Source organism: Plasmodium relictum, assembly GCF_900005765.1.
Source record: "Plasmodium relictum strain SGS1 genome assembly, chromosome: 1".
Classification (NCBI taxonomy): Eukaryota; Apicomplexa; class Aconoidasida; order Haemosporida; family Plasmodiidae; genus Plasmodium; species Plasmodium relictum.
Window position 1 is genome coordinate 23,035 of NC_041679.1, and position 21,761 is coordinate 44,795.

General features: G+C 18.0%; 6 protein-coding genes across 6 annotated transcripts; 4 read left to right on the top strand and 2 right to left on the bottom strand.

Moving 5' to 3' along the window:
* Positions 1-7: 7 nt before the first annotated feature.
* Positions 8-541, top strand: PRELSG_0100600 (conserved Plasmodium protein, unknown function; the record flags this gene model as incomplete). The annotated part of the gene is made up of 1 exon (XM_028677989.1): positions 8-541. The coding sequence occupies one exon, from the start codon at positions 8-10 to the stop codon at positions 539-541; it is 534 nt and encodes a 177-aa protein (XP_028531371.1).
* A 763-nt stretch (positions 542-1,304) lies between these two features.
* Positions 1,305-5,081, bottom strand: PRELSG_0100700 (conserved Plasmodium protein, unknown function; the record flags this gene model as incomplete). The annotated part of the gene is made up of 1 exon (XM_028678001.1): positions 1,305-5,081. One exon carries the CDS (start codon positions 5,079-5,081, stop codon positions 1,305-1,307), a length of 3,777 nt encoding a protein of 1,258 aa, XP_028531372.1.
* A 1,062-nt stretch (positions 5,082-6,143) lies between these two features.
* Positions 6,144-6,563, top strand: PRELSG_0100800 (conserved Plasmodium protein, unknown function; the record flags this gene model as incomplete). Its single annotated transcript, XM_028678012.1, has 1 exon — positions 6,144-6,563. The coding sequence occupies one exon, from the start codon at positions 6,144-6,146 to the stop codon at positions 6,561-6,563; it is 420 nt and encodes a 139-aa protein (XP_028531373.1).
* A 912-nt stretch (positions 6,564-7,475) lies between these two features.
* Positions 7,476-9,536, bottom strand: PRELSG_0100900 (conserved Plasmodium protein, unknown function; the record flags this gene model as incomplete). Its single annotated transcript, XM_028678023.1, has 1 exon — positions 7,476-9,536. One exon carries the CDS (start codon positions 9,534-9,536, stop codon positions 7,476-7,478), a length of 2,061 nt encoding a protein of 686 aa, XP_028531374.1.
* Positions 9,537-12,059: 2,523 nt separating this feature from the next.
* PRELSG_0101000 (erythrocyte membrane-associated antigen, putative) lies at positions 12,060-18,254 on the top strand (the record flags this gene model as incomplete). Its single annotated transcript, XM_028678034.1, has 1 exon — positions 12,060-18,254. The coding sequence occupies one exon, from the start codon at positions 12,060-12,062 to the stop codon at positions 18,252-18,254; it is 6,195 nt and encodes a 2,064-aa protein (XP_028531375.1).
* A 1,290-nt stretch (positions 18,255-19,544) lies between these two features.
* Positions 19,545-21,253, top strand: PRELSG_0101100 (conserved Plasmodium protein, unknown function; the record flags this gene model as incomplete). The annotated part of the gene is made up of 10 exons (XM_028678045.1): positions 19,545-19,548; positions 19,652-19,713; positions 19,797-19,874; positions 19,998-20,087; positions 20,193-20,287; positions 20,389-20,481; positions 20,577-20,643; positions 20,762-20,898; positions 21,000-21,072; positions 21,167-21,253. The coding sequence occupies 10 exons, from the start codon at positions 19,545-19,547 to the stop codon at positions 21,251-21,253; spliced, it is 786 nt and encodes a 261-aa protein (XP_028531376.1).
* Between the last annotated feature and the right edge of the window lie 508 nt (positions 21,254-21,761).

Sequence of the window (21,761 nt, forward strand, 5' to 3'; positions counted from 1 at the left end):
AATTAAAATGAATATATATAAACTTGAAAATGAAAGTCCCATATTATATAATTCAAATGATAATGAAATTAAAGAAACAATAAATGAATCCATTATAAAGGAAAATTTGTTTAATTCAAGCGATTTATGTGATTTATACTATGGAGAAGATAAAATAAATGAAGATGAAATTTTTAATTTGCTACGTGATATAAAAGATCCTGAATATTCATATACACTAGAAAATTTAAAAATAATTGAGAAGAAAAACATTCATATAAATTATGAGGAAAAAAACATTACCATATATTTTACTCCAACAATACCTAACTGCTCTTTAGCTACACTTATTGGCTTAATGATTAGTATAAAATTACAGTTTTCTTTATCAAATGATTTCAAAACAAATATTTATATTTATCCAGGTTCTCATAATTCAGAGCACTCTATAAATAAACAATTAAATGACAAAGAAAGAATAGCAGCAGCCATTGAAAATTCACACCTATTTAATGTTATAAAAAATAGTATTACTTATAATTATCCAGTTATTAATTTTTGAGAATATATATATATAAAGAAATAAAGAAAATAAAGAAAAATTAATAACTTTCCTATTTTATTTTTTTGTTTAGATAAAGATAATAATATTAATAATTTTTCCTTAGAAAAAAGATGTAAATTATGTTTTCATTTTATTTTTTCGAATATTTACTTAATATAAATTTTTTTTTTTTATGTCATTAGCTTTTTTTTTTTTTTTGTGATTCCTAGAATAAAATATTTACATAGATATTTTTAATGAGATATATTATTAAATTTTAATAAATAAAAAGACAAAAAAAAAAATTTATATGAAACATTTTAAAATATGTTTTGAAATAAGCATGAAAATGCATAATAATGTACAGCAAATATTTGTTATTTAATAAAAGATATGGTATATATTTATTAAAATCAAAAAAATATTAAAAAAAAGTTAACTGTATATGAAAAAAACTAAAACTGTATAGAAATAAAAGTGCATGTATTTGTATTTAACGGGAAATTAAAAATGACATCAAATCAAAAAAAAATAAAATAAAATAAAATGAAATAAAAATTAAAAAAAAAAATAAAAAATAAAAATGAAAATAAAAACAAAAACAAAAACAAAAATAGAAATAAAAATAAAAATAAAAATAATAAAAATAATAAAAATAGAATAAAATAAAATATAAAAAGTGAAACATAATAAAACAAAAGAAATTAAAGAAAATAATTTAATATTAATAGAAATATAAAATAAAATTCGTAGAATTAAAAAAAGAAAAAAGAATTTAGTTCTAAATAGAAAAATTTATTATATTTTTGTAATATAGGTAATATTTAGGAGAATTGGTTAATAAATGTATGCAATTAGAATTATCTTTAATTTGTAATTTATTAAAATCATCTTTTTTTCTTTCTAGTTTCTTGTTTAAATAATTATCTAAATTTTCTTTTATTTCAGAAAATTTCCTATCAATTTTTTCTTTTTTCTTTTTTTTTATTCTTTTTTGAAAATTTTCAAAATTATATCTCAATGTATTTTCATTTTTAAAATCATAAAAATATTCATAAAAGAAATACCTAGGGCTATTTTTATAGTATCCCGTATATAATATGGGAAACAAGGAAGAAGGGTGTATTAAATTTTTGATACATATCTTATTTTTTATAAATAAATTTAAATAAATGATAAAATATTTCCATATATTATCATCTATGTTCTTATGTTTTGGTTGAATATTTTCTATTCTATCAAATTCATTATCTTCTTCAATTACTTCAATATTAGAATCTATTAATTCAAAGTCAGATATAAAAAAACTCCAATTATTTAAATACTTATTTTTCAGTATTAATAAAAATCCTCCTATATTAGATAAAGTTATTAACATATCATAGCATTTTATCCATTTTACTTGTTTAAAACCTTTATATGCAGATATATTTATTTTAACTGCGTTTTGTATATCCATATGCTTTAAATTATAAATATATAAGGTATATATTCCTGACCTTAAGGTTATAACTAATAAATAAGATTGATAAATATCTTCACTAAAATAGCATATTTCATTTATTTCTTTCTGAATCGGATTATGAATAGTGTAATATAAAAAAATGTGCTCAATATAACTGTATGTATAAATTTTCCTTTGTTTATTCTTATTGGATAATATATTTAATTCTTTGTTATCCATATGTTTTGAATCATTTTCATTTATTTTCATAGTAGCATTATTTTTACACATTTCATTTGATTTGTTTTCAACTAAAGAAAAAGATTCTTCATTTGTTATACATAAATTATAACAAAAGTTGTATTTATAATTAATTCTAAAAAGAAAAACTTTCTCTAATGTTCTAACACATAATATATTTCCTTTTTCTCTTATAATAATTTCTAAGGGTGTAGCTATCCCCAAATATACTTTAAATAGAAATTTTAATTTTATATTTTTGTTATACATATTTTTCTTTATTGTATTAAAAAAAATATTATGTGTATTATATATTTCGTTTGTTATATCTTCAATTTGCTTATATATGCAATTATTTCTTAAAAAATTTAATTTTTTATTTTCACTCTCCCTAAGAGGAACATTGTTTTTTATATAATACAATTCAAATGCAAATATATAAGAATGAGTTCCTATAAACATATAGTATTTATTTTTATCCACATTCATATATTTATTAAATTTTTTAAAAGTAGTTATATTTTTTAATAAATCTCCTGGAAATGTAAAGTAATTACTTTTTTCTTTTTCTGAATAGTCGAATACGTAGTAACCATTTTCTTGTTTAAAAACTATATTTTTTTCTTCAAAATTTTTTTTTTTTATAAAAGTTTTTTTCAAAAGATCATCTAAATTGTCATAAATATTTAAAGTAGCTGGTAGCTCTTTAACTCTTTTTTTAAACTTTTTTTTATAAAGACATACAGGAAAATACGTATTTAGTAACTTTTTCGTATATTTTCGGTTACTTTCATAATTTTTATAATATTTATTCAAAAGAAAAAATCCTTCATTTTTTTCAATATTTTGATCAACTTGTTCATTATTTTCTTCAATATTACATTCATTACTTAACTGAACACTAGTTTTATCATATTTGTAATTTTTTTTTTCTTTATATGTTTCTTCATATTTTTCTTCATAATTTTCTTTTTTTTCTTCAAGAAGTTTATTCATTTTATTACTAATTTTTTTATCATATAGTTCATTATCTTTTTCATAATTCTCTTCTTTAATGTTTTCAATTGCTTTTTTTTGTATTAATTTTTCTGTTTCTTTTATATCTGTATGATTATCACCTTTATCTTCTCCAATGTCCAAATAATCATTTTTATTTATATAACTATCTTCATCATCTAAAATGTTCATATTTTCATTGATTAATGCATTGTTTGAATTATTTAAATGAGTACTATTAATATGTTCACATTGTTTTTGATTAATACCACTTTTATTAAAAGATGAATTTTTTGAAAATTCTCTAGGATTCTTTCTTCTAATTTTATTTTTATTCTTTGAATAAAATATATCTTTTTTTGTATTAAAATATTTCTCTTTTACATTCTCTTGAAATGCAGAATTCATTTGTTCAATAGAAATTAAAGGAAAAATATGATTTATATCAACAAAATAATCATTCATATATTCTTTATTTGGATCATTTTCATTATATTTTTCTTTTATATATATTCTTGACACATAAGGAATTTGTTCTTTTACACATAAAATGAAATCTATAATATACATACTTTTTTTTTTTTTTTCATCGTTATCAATATATTTTTTTTTTTTTAAATTTATAAACTTTATTTCACAAATTTCAAAATTTCTATTCCTTTTGAAATCCAAACTCATATATAAATTATAATAGTTTTTAAAAAGATCTAAATGGCTTATAAAATTTGTAAAATTTTTTTTTTCTCTTTTAAATTCTACAGATTCTTTAGAATATTTTAAACTTTCATTAGTTTTATTTGCTTCTGATTCTGTATTATTAACTAAATTTATATCATTAATTAATTTATTATTTATATCTTCAGGTTGTTCATTTTCGTTTTTCTTATATAAGAAGTAAAAATATTCTGAAAAAAAACAAGGAAAAAACAAATCATTTGAAATAATAGTTTCAATTCCTATACACAAGAACATTAAATCAATATATATTATTCTAGATATAGGTGACTTAAAAATTTGATATATATGCAAATATCTTTTTGTTACACATAGAATGTACTTATCACCTTTTATAAACTGTACTTTTCTAATATATTTATTTTCATCTAATAAATTATCTTCAATATACTTCTTATTGCTAACTTCATTATTTTTATTTTTGACACTGTTTGTATTCTCTATATATTTATTTGCATTTTTTTGAAAACATTTTGAGCGCTTTTTTACTCTCCTTAATTTGTTTCCTTTTGATAAAGTATTTTTTCTTTTATTATTTAATTTTATATTATTATCTTTAACAGACAAATTATTTTCTAATAGAGAACTATGAAGAAATTCATTAATATTGTTATCTGTTATATTATAATCTATATCATTTTTCTCAATTGTATTTACATTTTTTATATCTTCTTCAAATTTATCATTTTCTATTAAGTTTATGCCATTTATACTAACTTTTTCTTCTTGCAAATTATTAATAAGATGATCACTATTATCCCTAGTAGATATAATACTGTTGTCATTAATATTATTACTTATATTTCTGATAATTTCATCATTTTTTTTATTAGAATCGTTATCATCGTTATTCAAATTACGATCAGTACATGAATTTACATAAAGTTTATCATCAGTATTATTTATGACATCATTTTTAGTTATTTCTTCTTTGTAATAGCAATATTCCAATAACAATGTACCAGTTAATATATGAAAAAAATAAAGATAAGTTTTTGAGCAAACAACCATCACATTACCACAGCAATTCACATCAAAACACAAAAATTCCTCATGATCGAAATTCTCTAACTTGTAAAATATATCTTGTAAAATATTTTTTTTTACTTGCCTATTATAAAAATGACTTATGCAAATATCCATTATAAATATGAAATCATTTTTATTTTTTAATTTAGTATTTTATTTAAAATAACCCTCTTTAATTTTTATATTTGTCTTGAAATATTTTTAAATATAGTTATTTAAAGTATTTTTTTTTTATAATTTAAAATAATATTTATAACTTTTACATGCATATTATATTGTTTAAAAAAAAAATTTATAAGGATTTAAAATTATTTTGACTTATATACTTAAAATTTAAAGTAAACCAATTTATTTAATCAAATGAAAGAATTTAAAATTGAAAATATCTTTATTTTTAAACATATGTATATATATATATATATATATATATATATATATATATATATATATATATATATATATATATATATATATATATATTTTTAGTTATTAATGTTATATAAAAAATTTTTAATTTAAAATATAAAAAATAAAATTGTAAATACAAAAATATATCTTACACTTAAATAAAAATTCTTTTTTTTAATTTGTAAATCTTTAAAAATCCATACAACTTTATTTTGATTTATTTTTTTTACAATATTTATAGGTCCTTTTAAAAAATAAAATTTGATTCATCAGAAAAAATTAAATATATATATATTACTTATATATTTATGTATAATTATTATAATTAAACTTTTTCAAAATTTTATTTTTTCTCTTTAAGTTGTTTAGTTTTAACTTTTAAAGAAAAAAAAGAAAATAAAAACCTTTATTATGTAATTTTCTCTCAAACATAATAAAGTAATTTAATTTTGATGTAATCGGAAATATTGAAAAAAAGCAATAATAAATGATCCATCTTTATATTTATTATTTTTTTTTTTTTAAACTCATTTTTCTATGAAATTAAAAACATAAAAAAATATAAACTTTTAATGTCTTTTTACATATATTTTTTTTTTTAATTTAACTTTGAAAATTTATTTATAAAAAGAAAAATATAAAAATATATATATATATATATATATACATCTTTATATTTTATGTAATGACATTATACTAATTATTTCATTTAAAATATATAGTAATCTTTTTTTTTTTAAAATAATAAATGTAACATTTTTATTGAAAATGTCGATTTTTAAAAGATACTTTTCTAGATTTATAAATAATACATCAAAAAAAACTGCAAGAAAAAATTTTCATAAAAACTTAGCAAATTATAAAAATACAACAAATAATATTACAAATCAAAATGAGAATAACAAATTAAGTAGGGGTGGAGGATTATTAAGTACTTTTTATGAAAGTTTTATATATGGTTGTGGGTTTTTTTTAAGTAACAGATTACTGGATCAAATATTTGGAACTAGGCATTATGATACTTATAGTAATAATACAGATAACTATATGAATGAAAATCATGACGGTTATACAAATCAAAATCAAAATAATTACGCAGATGAAAATTTTTATAACAATGATTCTACCATTGACGATAGTGACTTTAAGCAAGATATAGGACTTGATGATGATACTTTTGAAATTTAAAAAAAAAAGAAAAAATATAGACTATAATATAATGAGGGAAAATTAAATATTTAAAAGAAAAAAAAAAAAAGATAAAAATTATAGTAAATGTTTGCACTTAATTTCAGTTAATTTCAATTTTAAATATTTATATATATTTTCTATTTTATTTTATTCCATTGTCTTAAAATTTCCACATTTTCATTAAAAAATATTACACTTCTTAAATGTCTATTATGCAAATAAAAAAATCTATTATTTTTTTCGATATTTTATAAATGTTTTAGTAATTTTTGCATTAATCGGATTTATGTTGTAAAAAAAAAAATACTTTTAATTATATTTAGTTAAAGACTTATTAACTATTTTATTTAATTTTGCTGTAATTTATTTTTGTATTTATTTATTTGTTTTTTTTTTTTTTTTTTTGTTATTTCTTTTTATTACATATATTTTTTTTAATTTTATTATATTTTATTTTATTTTATTTTTTTTTTTTGTATTTTTATTATTTACTAGAAATTAAAAACAAAAAAATTTTTTATTTCATACAAAAATTTTTATATTTAAGAAAGTACTAACTAAAAAATATATTAAGAGCTGAACGTATTTATCCTACCCATATTTTCTTAAATTATAAAATTTGGAAAAATTATTCTAATAAATATAAAAAGGATTTCAGCTTTATATAAAAATTATAAAATTTTTAATTAAAAATTAAATGATTACAAAAAATTTTAATAAATTAAAAAAAAAAAAAAATAAAGGTAATTTAAAAGATATTTTAACAAAAAACAAAACATTATAAACACAAATTATCCAAAAAAAAAAAAAAAAAAAATTAAGCTTAATAATATAATAATAAATATTTTTAATTTTATTTTATCGAAGAAAAGGGGATACTAATTTTTTTTGCATTTTTTTAAAAAAGTTTCACACTATTTCTTTTATTATTTCTTCATTCAATTTTGTAATATCATCATAATCATAATTTTTTTCTAAATTAATATATTTTTCTTTGCGAAAGTGAAAAATAAGATTTTTTGAATCATATCTCTGTAAATATAAATATTTTCCACATGAAGAAATATCACAAATTGTACAAAAAACAGTATCACCTACATTTTTATCACAAAAATAATCAAAATTATTTTCTTTATCGTATAATAATCCAACCAATATATTATTTTTATAATTATATAATTTAGTATTTCTACTTAATACACTTGAGCTATCTAAATAAAGATTATTATTTATATTTTTTAATAAGTGTTTATATTTATTTACTTTTTTGTTATTCTCATAATTGGGACAATCTTTGAAAGATATGATATTTCGAAATATAATATTTCTTGAATTTAAATTAAAACGAAAAACAATATTTTTACTAGTTGTATTTATTTCATATATATATGCATATATATTTTTTCCTATAATTAATTTATGATCATATATTATTTCTTCAGTAATATTTAATGTACTATATAAAGAATTAATAAGTTTGTTGTTACAAATACTGTTTTCATTAAATTCTTTGTCTCTTTCCTTTCTTTTTAGCTTAGTATTACAAGGAAATTTATCTTTTTTATCATAATATTTTTTAAAAAAATTATTTAATAACTTATATTTTTTATTTAGTTCATTCATTTTGTAACATATATTGTGTCCTTCTAAATCCTTATATTTAATTAATAATTTATGTGTACATGGAAATATATACAAAATTTCTATCAATTGTTTTTCAAAATTTATTATTTCATTATTGTCATTAGAGTTATATATATGTATAACTTTCTTTTTTAATTGAAAAAATTTTCCCTTCTTTTTTATTATATTATAATTATTATTTAAACCACATGTTTCTATTTCAGTAACAAAATTTTTATTGTCCACTTTCTTATATATTAAGTTATCAAAATTATTAAGATTGTTAATATTCTCATGATTCCCATCAATAATTCTCTTCTTATTTTTTTTGTAAAAATGTTCATTTAATGTTTTAAAATTGCTATCTGTATTATAACTCATTTTACTTTCTTCTAAATTTAATTTATTTTCTTTATCATTATTTATTTGTCTTTTCTCATTTTCAACTATTTTATATTCGTATATTAATGTATTATTATAAATATCTGGAAATAAAATATAAATAGCGGAAAATATATTGTGTTTCAATATTTTTAATCCATATAAAGATATTATATATTGATATAAATGATGTAAATCAATAAAATTAATAGTATTTACTTTTAAAAAATAAAATAAAAATGAAGATAATTCTATCGAATCTTCATATAAAACTTTTATATATTTTTTATTAAAGAATACCTTTTCAAATTCTTCCTTTATTTCTTTTTTTATGATGATTAATTTTCGTTCATAAATTTTTTTAAGTAAATTATTTTTATTTCTTATTTTAATAATCTCTTTTTTTTTTTTTTTTTTTATATATTCAATAATTTTTTCATGATAGATTAATTTTTTAAAAACTTCAATAAATGAAAAAAGGAAAATACAGTTAGGTAAAATAAAATATATTTCATAAAACAATTTACCATTCATTAATTCTTTCAGATTTTTAAAAACATAAAAATAATTTAATTTTAAAGAATAAATATTTTTATTTAAAGGAATATAAATACCTATTATATTTTTTTCCATAATATTAATTTCTTGGTTTTCATTAGAACAGAACTTAAAAATATCAGTATAATTACTATTAATGCTATCTAAATTTTCAATTTTTTTTTTATTTATTGTATTTTCTTTTAATTTTGATTTATTTTTAAAATGAAAAAAGTTCCAGTAGTTAAAGATATTTTCATAATCATTTGTCATATGTAAATTACCAACATGATTATTTCCAAAAATTTTTTTTAAATTGTCTTTTTTTTCTTTATTGTCAGAATAAATATTTTCAATATAATCAATCATTTTCTTAACCTCATCTATTTTTTTTATGTATATTATTGGTATTTGCTTTGAACTGAACATATGTTTTTGTACCCTTATGTCAGCATAATTCTTTGTTTTTATTACGTTATATTTAAATGATGAAATCAAAAAATAAATCATTTTTCCTTTTTTTTTTAAATTTTACAAAACATGTTTTTTCCATCATATTAAATAATGTTGAATATTTTCTTTTTATTTCATCTATATATATTTTTAATATTTAAAATAAACTCTAATAAATTTCTTACAAATTTTCTTATATTATTCTATCTGTTTTTTTTTTCCCTAAAGCTTCTTTTTCATTTTCTTTTTATTTTTAATTAAGAATAATAAAATGTTTCATTTAAAAAAAATGCTCTTTTTAAATATTCTATATATATGTTTAATGAACTAAAAAAACTTTGTTGAATTCATGAGAAGTAACTGAGAAGAATTTGTTTATCTTCTTCAGACTCAATTATTCAATAAAAATTTATTTTAAATTAAAAAAAAAAATCCAATTGAAATATAAATATTTTTAAAAAAAATAAAGAAAAAAGAATTAAAAACAAAAATATATGCAACAAAAATAAAAAATATAGTAATCCCATTTATTTCTATATAATACTTAGTAGTATTCCCTTTTAATAATAAAGAAATATAAAAAATTAAGAACAATTATTTCATTTTTTTTTTATTCTTTCTTTTAAAAATAATATATTTGTTTATGAATAAATTTAAACACTTTCTCTTTTATTACTTCTTTAAACGAATAAAATAACAATATATGTAATAAATGGTTTAAAAGAAGTTTAAAAAAAAAAAAAAAAAAAAAAGAAAAAAGAAAAAAGGAACATAATGCACAATAGTAATGTTCTATAACTAGTTTTTATTCTCATTTTTTTTTCTTCTGTTTCACTTTTTTAATGTAAAATTTATCTTGCATATAACCTAATACAAATAAAACTTTGCTGAAATTTTTTCATTTTTAATAATTTTTTTTTCCCCTTTAAGTACAGTTGTTTTAAAGAAATATCTTCATATAAAAAGAAAATGTAAGAACTTTAAAAAGATCTTTATAAATAATAAATGTTAAGAAAAAAAAAGTTTTTAATAAATCATCGATTTATTTGTACTTTTAAGAATGTGTTATTTATTATTTCTATATATCATTTTTACAATATGATTTCGATGCAATTTTTTAAAGATTTTTTTCTAAAAATTTCTACTTTTCTTTTTTTTATATAATTTTTTATAAAAACATTTGAAATGTCAACGTATTATTAGCAATGAATAGAAAATTGTATATAAGGCAATTTTAGTTCCATCAAATTAAGAAAAAAACCTGTTACTTGGAACGTATTTTATAATTTCCTTTTTAGTCTTTTATGTAACCTTTTAAGAAAAATATATTAGATAAAAAAATAAATAAATAAATCAAAGTTATTTTATGAGCTATCTGTATTTTAACTTATCAAAAAACATTAAAAAAAAAAAAAAAACAAAGTTCCGTTTTAAGGATTAATTAAAAGGGAAAGAAATAACACACATAAATTTTATATAAATAAGATCAATGAAAAATACTAAATTAGAAATATTAAAATTAATATATATAGGATATTTAATGTTACTTCACATTTTTAATATGTTTTTATTTTTTGAAAATTACATTTTTTTTTTTATGTACGTATGTGCATGAAAATTGTGTGAGAACTTTTTGCTATGCAAATAAACACAATAAAAATACAATATTAAAACAAATAAAAAGGAATAAAATTAAATAAAATAAAATAAAAAATAAATAAAAAAAGTTTATGTGCTTATGAATAATTCTACATTATTCTTTTAATTATCTATTTTATTTATAAATAAAAAATTATTTTTTTTTTTTTACAAAAGCATAAAAAGTAAATCACGCATGTTTATATTTTTCCATTTTTTTTTTTTTTTTATAGATACCTAATATAAAAAAAAATAAATTCCTTTTATCACAACAATACTGTATAAAAATTTATAAAAAATAATTCTATTATTTAATTATTAAATAATTCATAGTTTACATGTATTATTGTTTTCGTATTTTTTTTTTTTTATTTTTTTATACTTTTTTTTTTTTTTTTTTTTTCACATATATATATATATATTTTCAACTTTTTAGTTCAAAAACAAAAATAACAAATGTATAATGTACATATATATGTACCTTTAATTATTATTGAAAATAAAAAAAAAAAAAAAAAAAATTTTAAATAAGATCAAATCATATATAAAGGTAAAAATAAAGGAATAATGTTTTATAGTTAAATGTATTTTGTTATATATAACTTCACTAAGTATTGAAAATATAAAAAAAAATAAACAAAAAATTCATATTTTATTTTCATATATTTTTACATAAAAATATATAAATATATATATATATTTCTCTATAAATTTTTAATATACTCTACTTTTATACAAAATAACAATTTTTTTTTTTTTTTCATTTTAAATAAATATAATAAATTTTTTTTATTTCTGCATATATTTTATGTATAATATATTTCATGTATATATAAAGTTTTTACAATTGCATACTTTGTAATGATAAAATTACATAATAATACATATTTATTTATATATAATAATTTATCAAAAAATAACTTTTCGGCCAGAAATTTAAGTAATTTTTATGATATGATTTTAAGAAAAATATATAGGTTTTCATTTTCACACCCATACATGTATATTTTTTCATTTATTAATGTATTGAACGCTACTTTCTTAATTAAACCAAAGTATACATACTTAAGTAACTCTGTATTTATTTCTTATATAAAAAATCCAAATACTTTTATTTTGAGAAGTTACTCATATAAGAAAAATTATAATGCTCTTATATGCAAATCATTTAAAAAATATAGAATGAATAATAAGCTTTCTAACTCTTTGAATATGGATAAAAATAATGAAAATGAAAATATTTTAAATGATCATATTACATCATTCAATAAAAATAATGATGTAAATAAAAACTTCAGAAATTTTAACCAAAATAGAAATCCTGCATTTAGTAGACAATATAATAAGAATAGAACAAATAGTTTTATTAGTAATAATAATAATAGTAATAATTATGTAAATGTTAACAAGAATAATAAATATTCAAATAATAATTATTCAAGTAACTATTCTAGTTATATAAATAGGGATAATAGTAAAAACAGCGAGACCAATTTTGCTTTGAATGAAACAAAATTAAATACAAATATTAATTATATTAATATAAATAGTAAAGAAAATAAAAATAATTACACAGTAAATGATAATTTTTGTCACATAAGCGATAACAATTTAAGTAACAACACGAAGAATAATTTTAATAAAGATCAATTATTACTAAAAAATATAAAAGGAAAAAATGCTTATAGCAATCACATAGGCAACAATAATATTAATACAAATTATTTAGATAATTCATCAAATAATGTAAATTACAAGAGTAATGCAAATGAAAAAAACTTAGCAAGACAGAATTTAGAAGGAAACGTAAATAACAGTAGTTTAAAAGGAACTGAAAGATTTAGCTATTTAAATGATAACTATCAAAACAACATTAAATATATTAAGAACAATTTTAATTCAAATAAAAAAAGTATGAGCACATACAATTCAAACATAAATGTTAATAGCAACTTTAAAAATAATGAAAATAGTAATTACATGGAAAAAAATTTTAAAAGAGAATCATCAGAAGGTATAATAAATAATAATCTTAGTATTGATTCTATCTTAAATGATGTAAATACTGACTTAAATACTAATTTAAATTTAAACTTGAACTCAAATTTGAATGATTTAGATTTAAGTAATATGGTAGGTGCAAGCAGTGCATATAATAATAATGTTGATAGTATAAATAATGATATAAATGGCAGTAATAATAACAATACGTTAAAATTAAATGATTTAATTAATAACAGAGATACTAATAGAAATGAAAATTTTGATAATAGTCAACATATGAATGATTGCATTAATACTAATTTAAATTCTGTTAGAGGCATAATGGATAATTCACATAATTATAATAATCGGAATAGAAATAAAATGATTTCACATAATTTTAATACTCCAAATAATACAAATAATTTTAATAAAAATGTGAATAATATGAATAATTACTCAAATGTAGGAAATAGTATGAATAATTTGGCATCTTTAAATAATTTAAATAATTTGGATTACAACATAAACCTTTTAAGCGAAAATGAAAGGAGTTCAAATAATATAATGAGTAAGCACATAAGAAATATCTCATATGATAAAACGAACAATTACAATAATGATATTAATAAAATGAATACGTATGAAGCTAAGAAGAATGATAATTTTTGCCATTTTTCGTCATCGAGTAATTTAAAAAATATTAATAGTACATCAAATAAATTAGAGGATCAAAATAGTGCTAACAATACAAATAAACAGCAGACTCCAATAAACCCTCCTATTAATTTAGATTCAGACGCTTGTTTATTTTATGATTTTAATGATTTTTTAAATTATATGTACAAAGACGAAAATATATTAACTCTTTTTTATATAAGAAAGAATTATTTAAAAGCAGAATCACGTGAAGAATTTGTAAATGAAAATGATAAAATAAAATATTCAATTACATGGGCATTTTCTAATGATCAGAAAATATCTGTTGTTGGCTCACATAATACAAAAAAATTAAGTAAAAAAGTATGTGTAAAAAAAATTTTATTAAAATTAAAAAATATTTCTCTTTTAGAACTAGATCAAATGACTAAATGGATGATAAATAGCTTAAATGTTATACTAAAAGTAGAAAGCAAAAATGTAGAAAATAAATTAAATAATAATATGTATTATAGCAACATAGAATGGAAAATTAATAATAAAATATATAACGCTACAGGAATAAGTCCTCATGAGAAAATTGCTGAGATGATGGCTACTCAAAAATTATATATGCTTTTATATGATATAAAAGACCAACTGATTAAAGAATCAGAATATGCAAAACTTAATGAAGATAAAAAAATGATAAATATGCATAATAAAAGTTATGAAAATACGTTATATGGTAAAATTGCTAGTAATAATAAGAATTATGATGATACCTCTATTAATAATAATATGATTAACAATAAATATGAACTTTCGAAAAATCAAACACTAAGTAAAAATTATAGCGATACACTATTATATAAAAATAATAATAATAATAATAATAATAATACATTTTATCAAGAAAAAAGTGGTAAGATTCCCTCAAATAATGATGTATTAAAAATGAATAATAATACGGAAAATAATACTAAAAATTTAAATAATTATATGTTTTATAATTCAAATGATAATCCATCTTCTGCAAATATGAAATTATCATCAATGGAAAATCCAGTAATGCAATCAGCAACAGGTTCAATGTATAATAGAAACTTAAATAATAATGAAATGGGAAGTGTTAACAATAATATAAATAACAATAACATTAATAATATGAGTGATATGAATTATCAAAATAACAATTTAGTAAATTCAAATGATAATAACAGTAATGGATTAAATAATGGTGGTGTACCCGATTCATCAGAATTTGTTACATATAGTTTAACAAAACAAGATGCTAGCAGTATACAAATGTTAAGAAATAATATTGCATCTAGATATAAGATACATCAAACAGAAATATTTGAACAAGTATATAATTTATATAAATGTACATTGGAATGGGAATGGAAAAATGGAAAGAATCAATGTAAAGCAAAAAGTGTTGGATATGGGAGCACAAAAAGTTTAGCTAAGTGTGAAGCTGCTTATGATATGTTAGTAAAAAATAACTTAATAGAATATGTTTCATCAACAGATAGAAAAAATGCACAATATATAAGAGATTTAATATCAAAAGATCTAACAAAAGCATTAAACCTAGCTATTCAATTTATTATTCAGTATAGTAGTAGCGCTTGGTCTATCTTCTTAATATACTTGCTGAGAGAATTATTAATAGATGGTAATTACGATAATATAAATAGATTATTAAACACAGTTGTAGAAGTTAGTAAGCAAGGGAGATTAGAAGTTGATCAAATGAATAAATTAAATAATATGAATAATATTAATAATAATATAGGGCATGTAAATAATTATAATAATATGAATAATAATAACAATAATAAAAGTAATGAAGAACAAATGAAAGGTATTTATAATATGGAGGATGATAATTATTCTAATAATTGTAGCAATTCATTTTTTTTTAATCCTTATATTCAAAAAAAAAATGTTAATAATAATTATGTTCATAAATTAGTTTCAATAGATTTATGGGAAAAATTAATAGATGAATGTGTTGTTATTTTAAATGATAAATTATGCTTTCATTGTATCACTTTATTACAAGAAGTAGAGCTAGATTATTCTATTTTTATATCTAAATGTGCGCATGATTACTATAAAAAATACAGAATTATGTTAGCTTTAGAATTACAAGCTAATTTAGCACAAAGCATTCAAGAAAAAAGAGATTTTGAATATTTACACGAAAATAAATCGTTACTATTAAAACTAAAAAGTATTACCATGCCTATATTATCCTTTACATGCACTCTTACGAATGAAGAAAAAGAATGGATGAAATCTACTCAAATGAGAGAAGATGATATTGTTTTACTAAAGCCATATGACATGTTATTAAAAGATGAAGATGCATGGTCCAATAGTTTAATAGGAAGTATAACTAGCACAAAAAATGATAATACTATATATAACATTAATATAAGAATATTTTCTGCAGAGAATACAAAAAAAGGAAATGTAAAATATAATAAATATAAATTATATTTATTACTAAATATAGTAACACATGAAAGAATGCTGCAAGCTTTAAGATCTATTACTTTTATAAGTTCAATTCCAACTCAATATCAATCCCCGTATGTTTTTACACCTGAAATACGCTTTTTAATATTGCATACATATAATAAACATAGTAAATATATAGCACAAAATGGGAAATTGAACGATGAAATAGCATTATATGAAAGAATAAAAATGGATTTTCAAAATAATGAATCATTAAAAAATTCACAAGATGATATATTGAACGATTACAACAAAGAAGCAAAAAATCCTTATGAAGATATGTTGAATGAAGCACTAAATAAGCAAATTGACAATACACACGTAGAAGATATTGATAAATATCTCATTGAAAGTATTAATTTACCAACTAATTTGCCTTTAAATGATTCTCAAAAATTAGCATGCTTAAGTGCACTAACAAGAAGATTGACACTAGTACAAGGTCCACCAGGTACTGGTAAAACGCATGTTGCTTGTGCTATTATTGACAGTTGGCATCGACAAAACAGCAACAAAAAAATACTAGCTGTTGCTGATTCAAATGTTGCAGCAAATAATTTAGTAGAAGGATTAAAAAAAAGAAATATTCAAGCAGTTCGAGTTGGAGCTGGAAGTGATAGTGACTTTCATGAAGAAGCTATCATGGAATTTCACAGATATAAAGATTTATTGAAACTTAGAAAAAACAACATGCAAAAAGAAGCAAAAGTTATGAAAGCACTATTATTTCTTGAAGCAGTCAAGAAATACAACGTTGTTATTGCTACTTGTGTTGGTTCAGGACATGAAATTTTCGATAACGAAAAATTTGAAAGAGTTATAATTGATGAATGTGCACAATCTATAGAACCTTCAAACCTTATACCTTTAGGCCATTATTGCAATAACTTAGTATTAATAGGAGATCACAAGCAGTTACCTCCCACTATTATCTCCCCAGATGCTATTAAACTAGGTTTAGATAAATCCTTATTAGAAAGATTTGTTATGGCCAAAATTTCTCCAGTTCATTTGTTAACTACACAAAGACGTATGCACTTAAGTATCTGTGTCTTTCCAAATTTTCATTTTTATGATAATAAATTAAAGACGGCAAATGTTACTGAAGAAAATAGGCCTATTATTAAGGGCTTCTTATGGCCTAACCCCAAATGTAGATTAGCTTTTGTAGATGTATCTATTGGAAAAAGTGGTAGCAAATTTGAAAATGCATATGGAACCTCTAAATTTAATTTATATGAAATAGAGCCATTAATATCTGTTTTAAAATCAATCATTAATGAAGGGTGTGTATCAGTAGATGAGATTGGCATTCTGACAGCATATGATGCTCAAAAAATGAAATTAAAAAAAGCTGTTCAAGAATCTTTTCCATATGAAGCTTCTCATAGAATAGAAATTGATTCAATAGATGGATTTCAAGGAAAAGAAAAAGACTTAATTTTATTCTCAGCTGTTAGATCTAATGCAAATAATGAACTAGGTTTTTTAAGAGATGCAAGAAGATTAAATGTTATGTTAACAAGAGCAAAAAGAGGAGTAATCATATTTGGAGATCAATTTACCTTAGCTAACGATACGGCTAATTGGCTACCTTGGCTAAAGTGGATTTCATCTAAAAGAGCTATTGTTCATGTAACCAAATTAAATGATCATTTAGAAAATACTGATTACTCATTACTAGATAAATTAAACAAAATCAATAAATCTATAAACTTAAAAAATATTGTTGTTTCTGATAATTATTATTATTACGGTAATGATATGGGATTCTCAAATGACTATAGTGATCCTAATTATACTCAAAATGAAATTAAAAGTAATTCAAACTTAAATCTATATAAAGAAGGAGTAGAACATGTAGAAGAAGAAATTGTTGAAAATTGGGAAGATTTATTATAACAATTTTTATTTTAAAAAAAAAAAAAAAATCTTTCTATAAAAACATTTGCTTAATAATTAACTTATCTATGTAAAAAAAAAAAAGCAAAATACTAGTTAAGTAAAAATTAATACATTTTTGAAAACAATATTTCAAGTGCAAAAAATACAGAACACTGTTTTTTATCTTTTGTTTTTTTTAAAAAAAATATATTATAAATATACTTAATATTTAAAACAAGAAAATTTCAGTAATACTGTGATTTTTTGTATATAAAATTAAAAATATTTTGTTAAATTTTTAATTAAATTTCCATTACAAAATGAAAATTTAGTTAATATAAATTTAATTATTTTTTCTAATTTTAATTTTTCAAATATTTTCTTTTTAATAAAATATCTAAAGTATATATATATATATATATATGTGCGTGTATAATTCAATATATTATTTTTATTGTATTAATATTATATTACTTTATTTATTTTAATAATACTACAATAATATATTTTTATAATATTTTATAAACTATTCTTATAAAATTCACATTTCATATTTCTAATGCTATTTATTTTATTATTTTATCTATTATTTATTTTATTTTTTATTTTTTATTTTTTTTTATAATATTTATATATATCAGTAATTAATTTAAATGTTTCATTCGGAAATTAAAACTATTTTTTTTTTTTATTTGTTCTCAAAAAAAAAAAGTAAAATAAAATATAAAAAGTAATTAGCATAATCAAAAATATTATAAAATTAAAATTAAGTAAAATATATTTATAAACACTAACAAACAAAATTCCTAATTTATTCTTAAAAAAATATTTTGCTAAAATTTTATTTTTATTAATATGCAAATTTTATATTTTATATTCCAAATAACAAGATATAAATGAAAAATAATTTTTTAAATATTTTTCTCATTTTTCTCTTTAATCAAAAAAAATTTACATTTTATTTTAAATATGCCATAATACTAAAATTTATTTTTATTATTTTTTTTTTTTTTATGCTTAAGAAAATTTTTATGTGACTTTTAAAGATATTTTATTTTTTTAAAAATATATTTTAATAAAATTCATTATTTGGAAAAAATTACACATCAATTTATTAAAATATTTAATTTAATTTTATTAAAAAAGTTTATTTTTTTTACTTTGAGAAAAATTAAGTAAATAAAATTATTTGTATTTTTATTCTTTTTATATTATACATTTTTTCTTTTTTTTTTTTTTTTGTCTAAAAAAAAAAAAAAGTATTATCGCATTATGTAACGTAATTGTTCACTTATAAAATCTTTTAAAATGGGTATAGCATAAAAATTGTTCCTAATACATATTTAAATTTTAATTTTAGCAATTAAAATTTTTCTCTTTGTTTATTATGCTTTTTTTTTTTTTTTTCTTCATAGATTTAAATAAAAGTGGAATATATAGTAAACAATTTTCTCTGAGTCAAAATAAACACAATAGTGTATAAATCAGATTATATAATTAAAAAAAAAGAAAAAACTAAAAATAAAATATAAATATTTATATATGTTATTTTAATTAAAGGAGAGACTACAGAGATTAGAAAAAAGATTAAGCGGATTACACTTCAGTATAGAATTACAAAAAAATGAAAAAATTGAGGTAATTTTATAAAGAAGAATAACATTTTAAATAAATATATATTTTTTAAAAGAAAAAAGAAAAAATATAAAATATATATATATATATTATAAAAAAAAATTTATTATTTAAAATTATCGCAAGAAATTAAATGAAAAGATCAATGTCTTAGAAGAGAAAATAATAGAAATGCATGAAAACTCTAATAGAACATTTGAAAAATTAAATGAAAAGGTTAAAAAAATAAATAAGAATTTTTTTTAATTATTAACACAAATTTTTAAAAATTATCGGTTTTTCTTTTTTTTTTTTCTCATTTATAATTTATATAAATATTAGCTAAATGATATTAGAAACGATGTTAATAATTATAAAGCTGAATTAGAGGAATTTAAAAATGATCATAAAAAAAAATTAGATATTTTAGAGCAAAAGTAAACAAAAAAATATTATTAAAACTAAATTTCTATTAAATATTTTTTTTTTAATAATTCATTACTTTCTCATTATTATTTTTATTCTATAATTTTCCTAGGGCAGATGAATTCATAAATAAAGAAAAAGAAGAATGGAATAAACTTAAAAACAAAATAATAAAAGATTTTCAAAATAAAGCTAGCTTATTAAAGTATCATTATTTTCTTTTTTTTTTCGAAAATTTCTTTGTATATATATATATATATATATATATATATATATATATATATATATATTTAAATATAGGGAAGAGATTATAGAAGAGTATGGAATTTTTGAAGAAAAAGAAGATTCATTAAGAAAATATTATGATGTAAGTATTTTATAATTTTTAATTTAGAATTTGATAAAATTTTTGTTTTTAAAAGTACATTTTACTTTATATTATGTATCTTTATATATATTCTTTTTTGTATTTTATATATTTCTAGTGTGAACTAAGTAATTTGAAATCGTTAGTTCAAAATGAAATAAATGAAAGAATAAAAACAGAAAGAGTAATTCTAAGAGATGTAGATGAAAAAATAAATGAAATTATGAAAATAATTAAAAATGAAAAAGTAAATAGGTAAGTATAATTTTAAAAAAAAATTTTAAATCAAATAATAATTTATAATATTATTTTTCTCATAATTTTTTATTTAATTCTCTTTTTTTTTTTTTTTTTAGAGAAAATTATTCTGAAAATTTAGTATCCCTTATTGAGCAATATTTTGCAAGAATAAAAAAAGAAATTGATAAAGTATAAATTTTAATAAAATGAAATGATAATAGAAAAATATATATATATATATATATAATTTATAACATATATACACATTTTGTTTTTTTTAAAGGAACGACTAGAAAGAGAAGACACTGAAGAAACTTTAGTTCATCTAATGGAAGAAGCTCTAGATAAAATAGGAATACCATTTGCATAAAATAAATTTTTTTTTCTAATTTTTTTTTGAATAACTTTAAATTCATATTTATAAGGATATTAATATAATATTTGTTTGTAATTTTTATTTTGGAAAATGTAGGAAATTTCATTTAAAATTTCTTTTTAATTTGTAATTATTCTTATTTTTTTTAATGTATATATATATATATATATATATATATAATATATAATTTTTTTTTTTTTTTTTTTTGTTTCTATTGTTTTGTTCAACTTAAATTTTTTAAAATCAGTTGTTTTTTTCTTTAAAATAATTTTAATACGAATCTATTTGTTTCTGAATATTATAACAAAATCTAATCACTTAAATTATAATATAATTTTAAATTTATAAAAAAAAAAAAAAAAGAAATATCTTTTAAAATTTTATTTTAAATATTAACAAATTAAAGGATACCTTAAATATATATATATAATGTATAATTCACTTGAAGTGTACTTTTAATTTTTTACTTTTATAAATTTCTTTTTTTAAATTTAAAATAAAA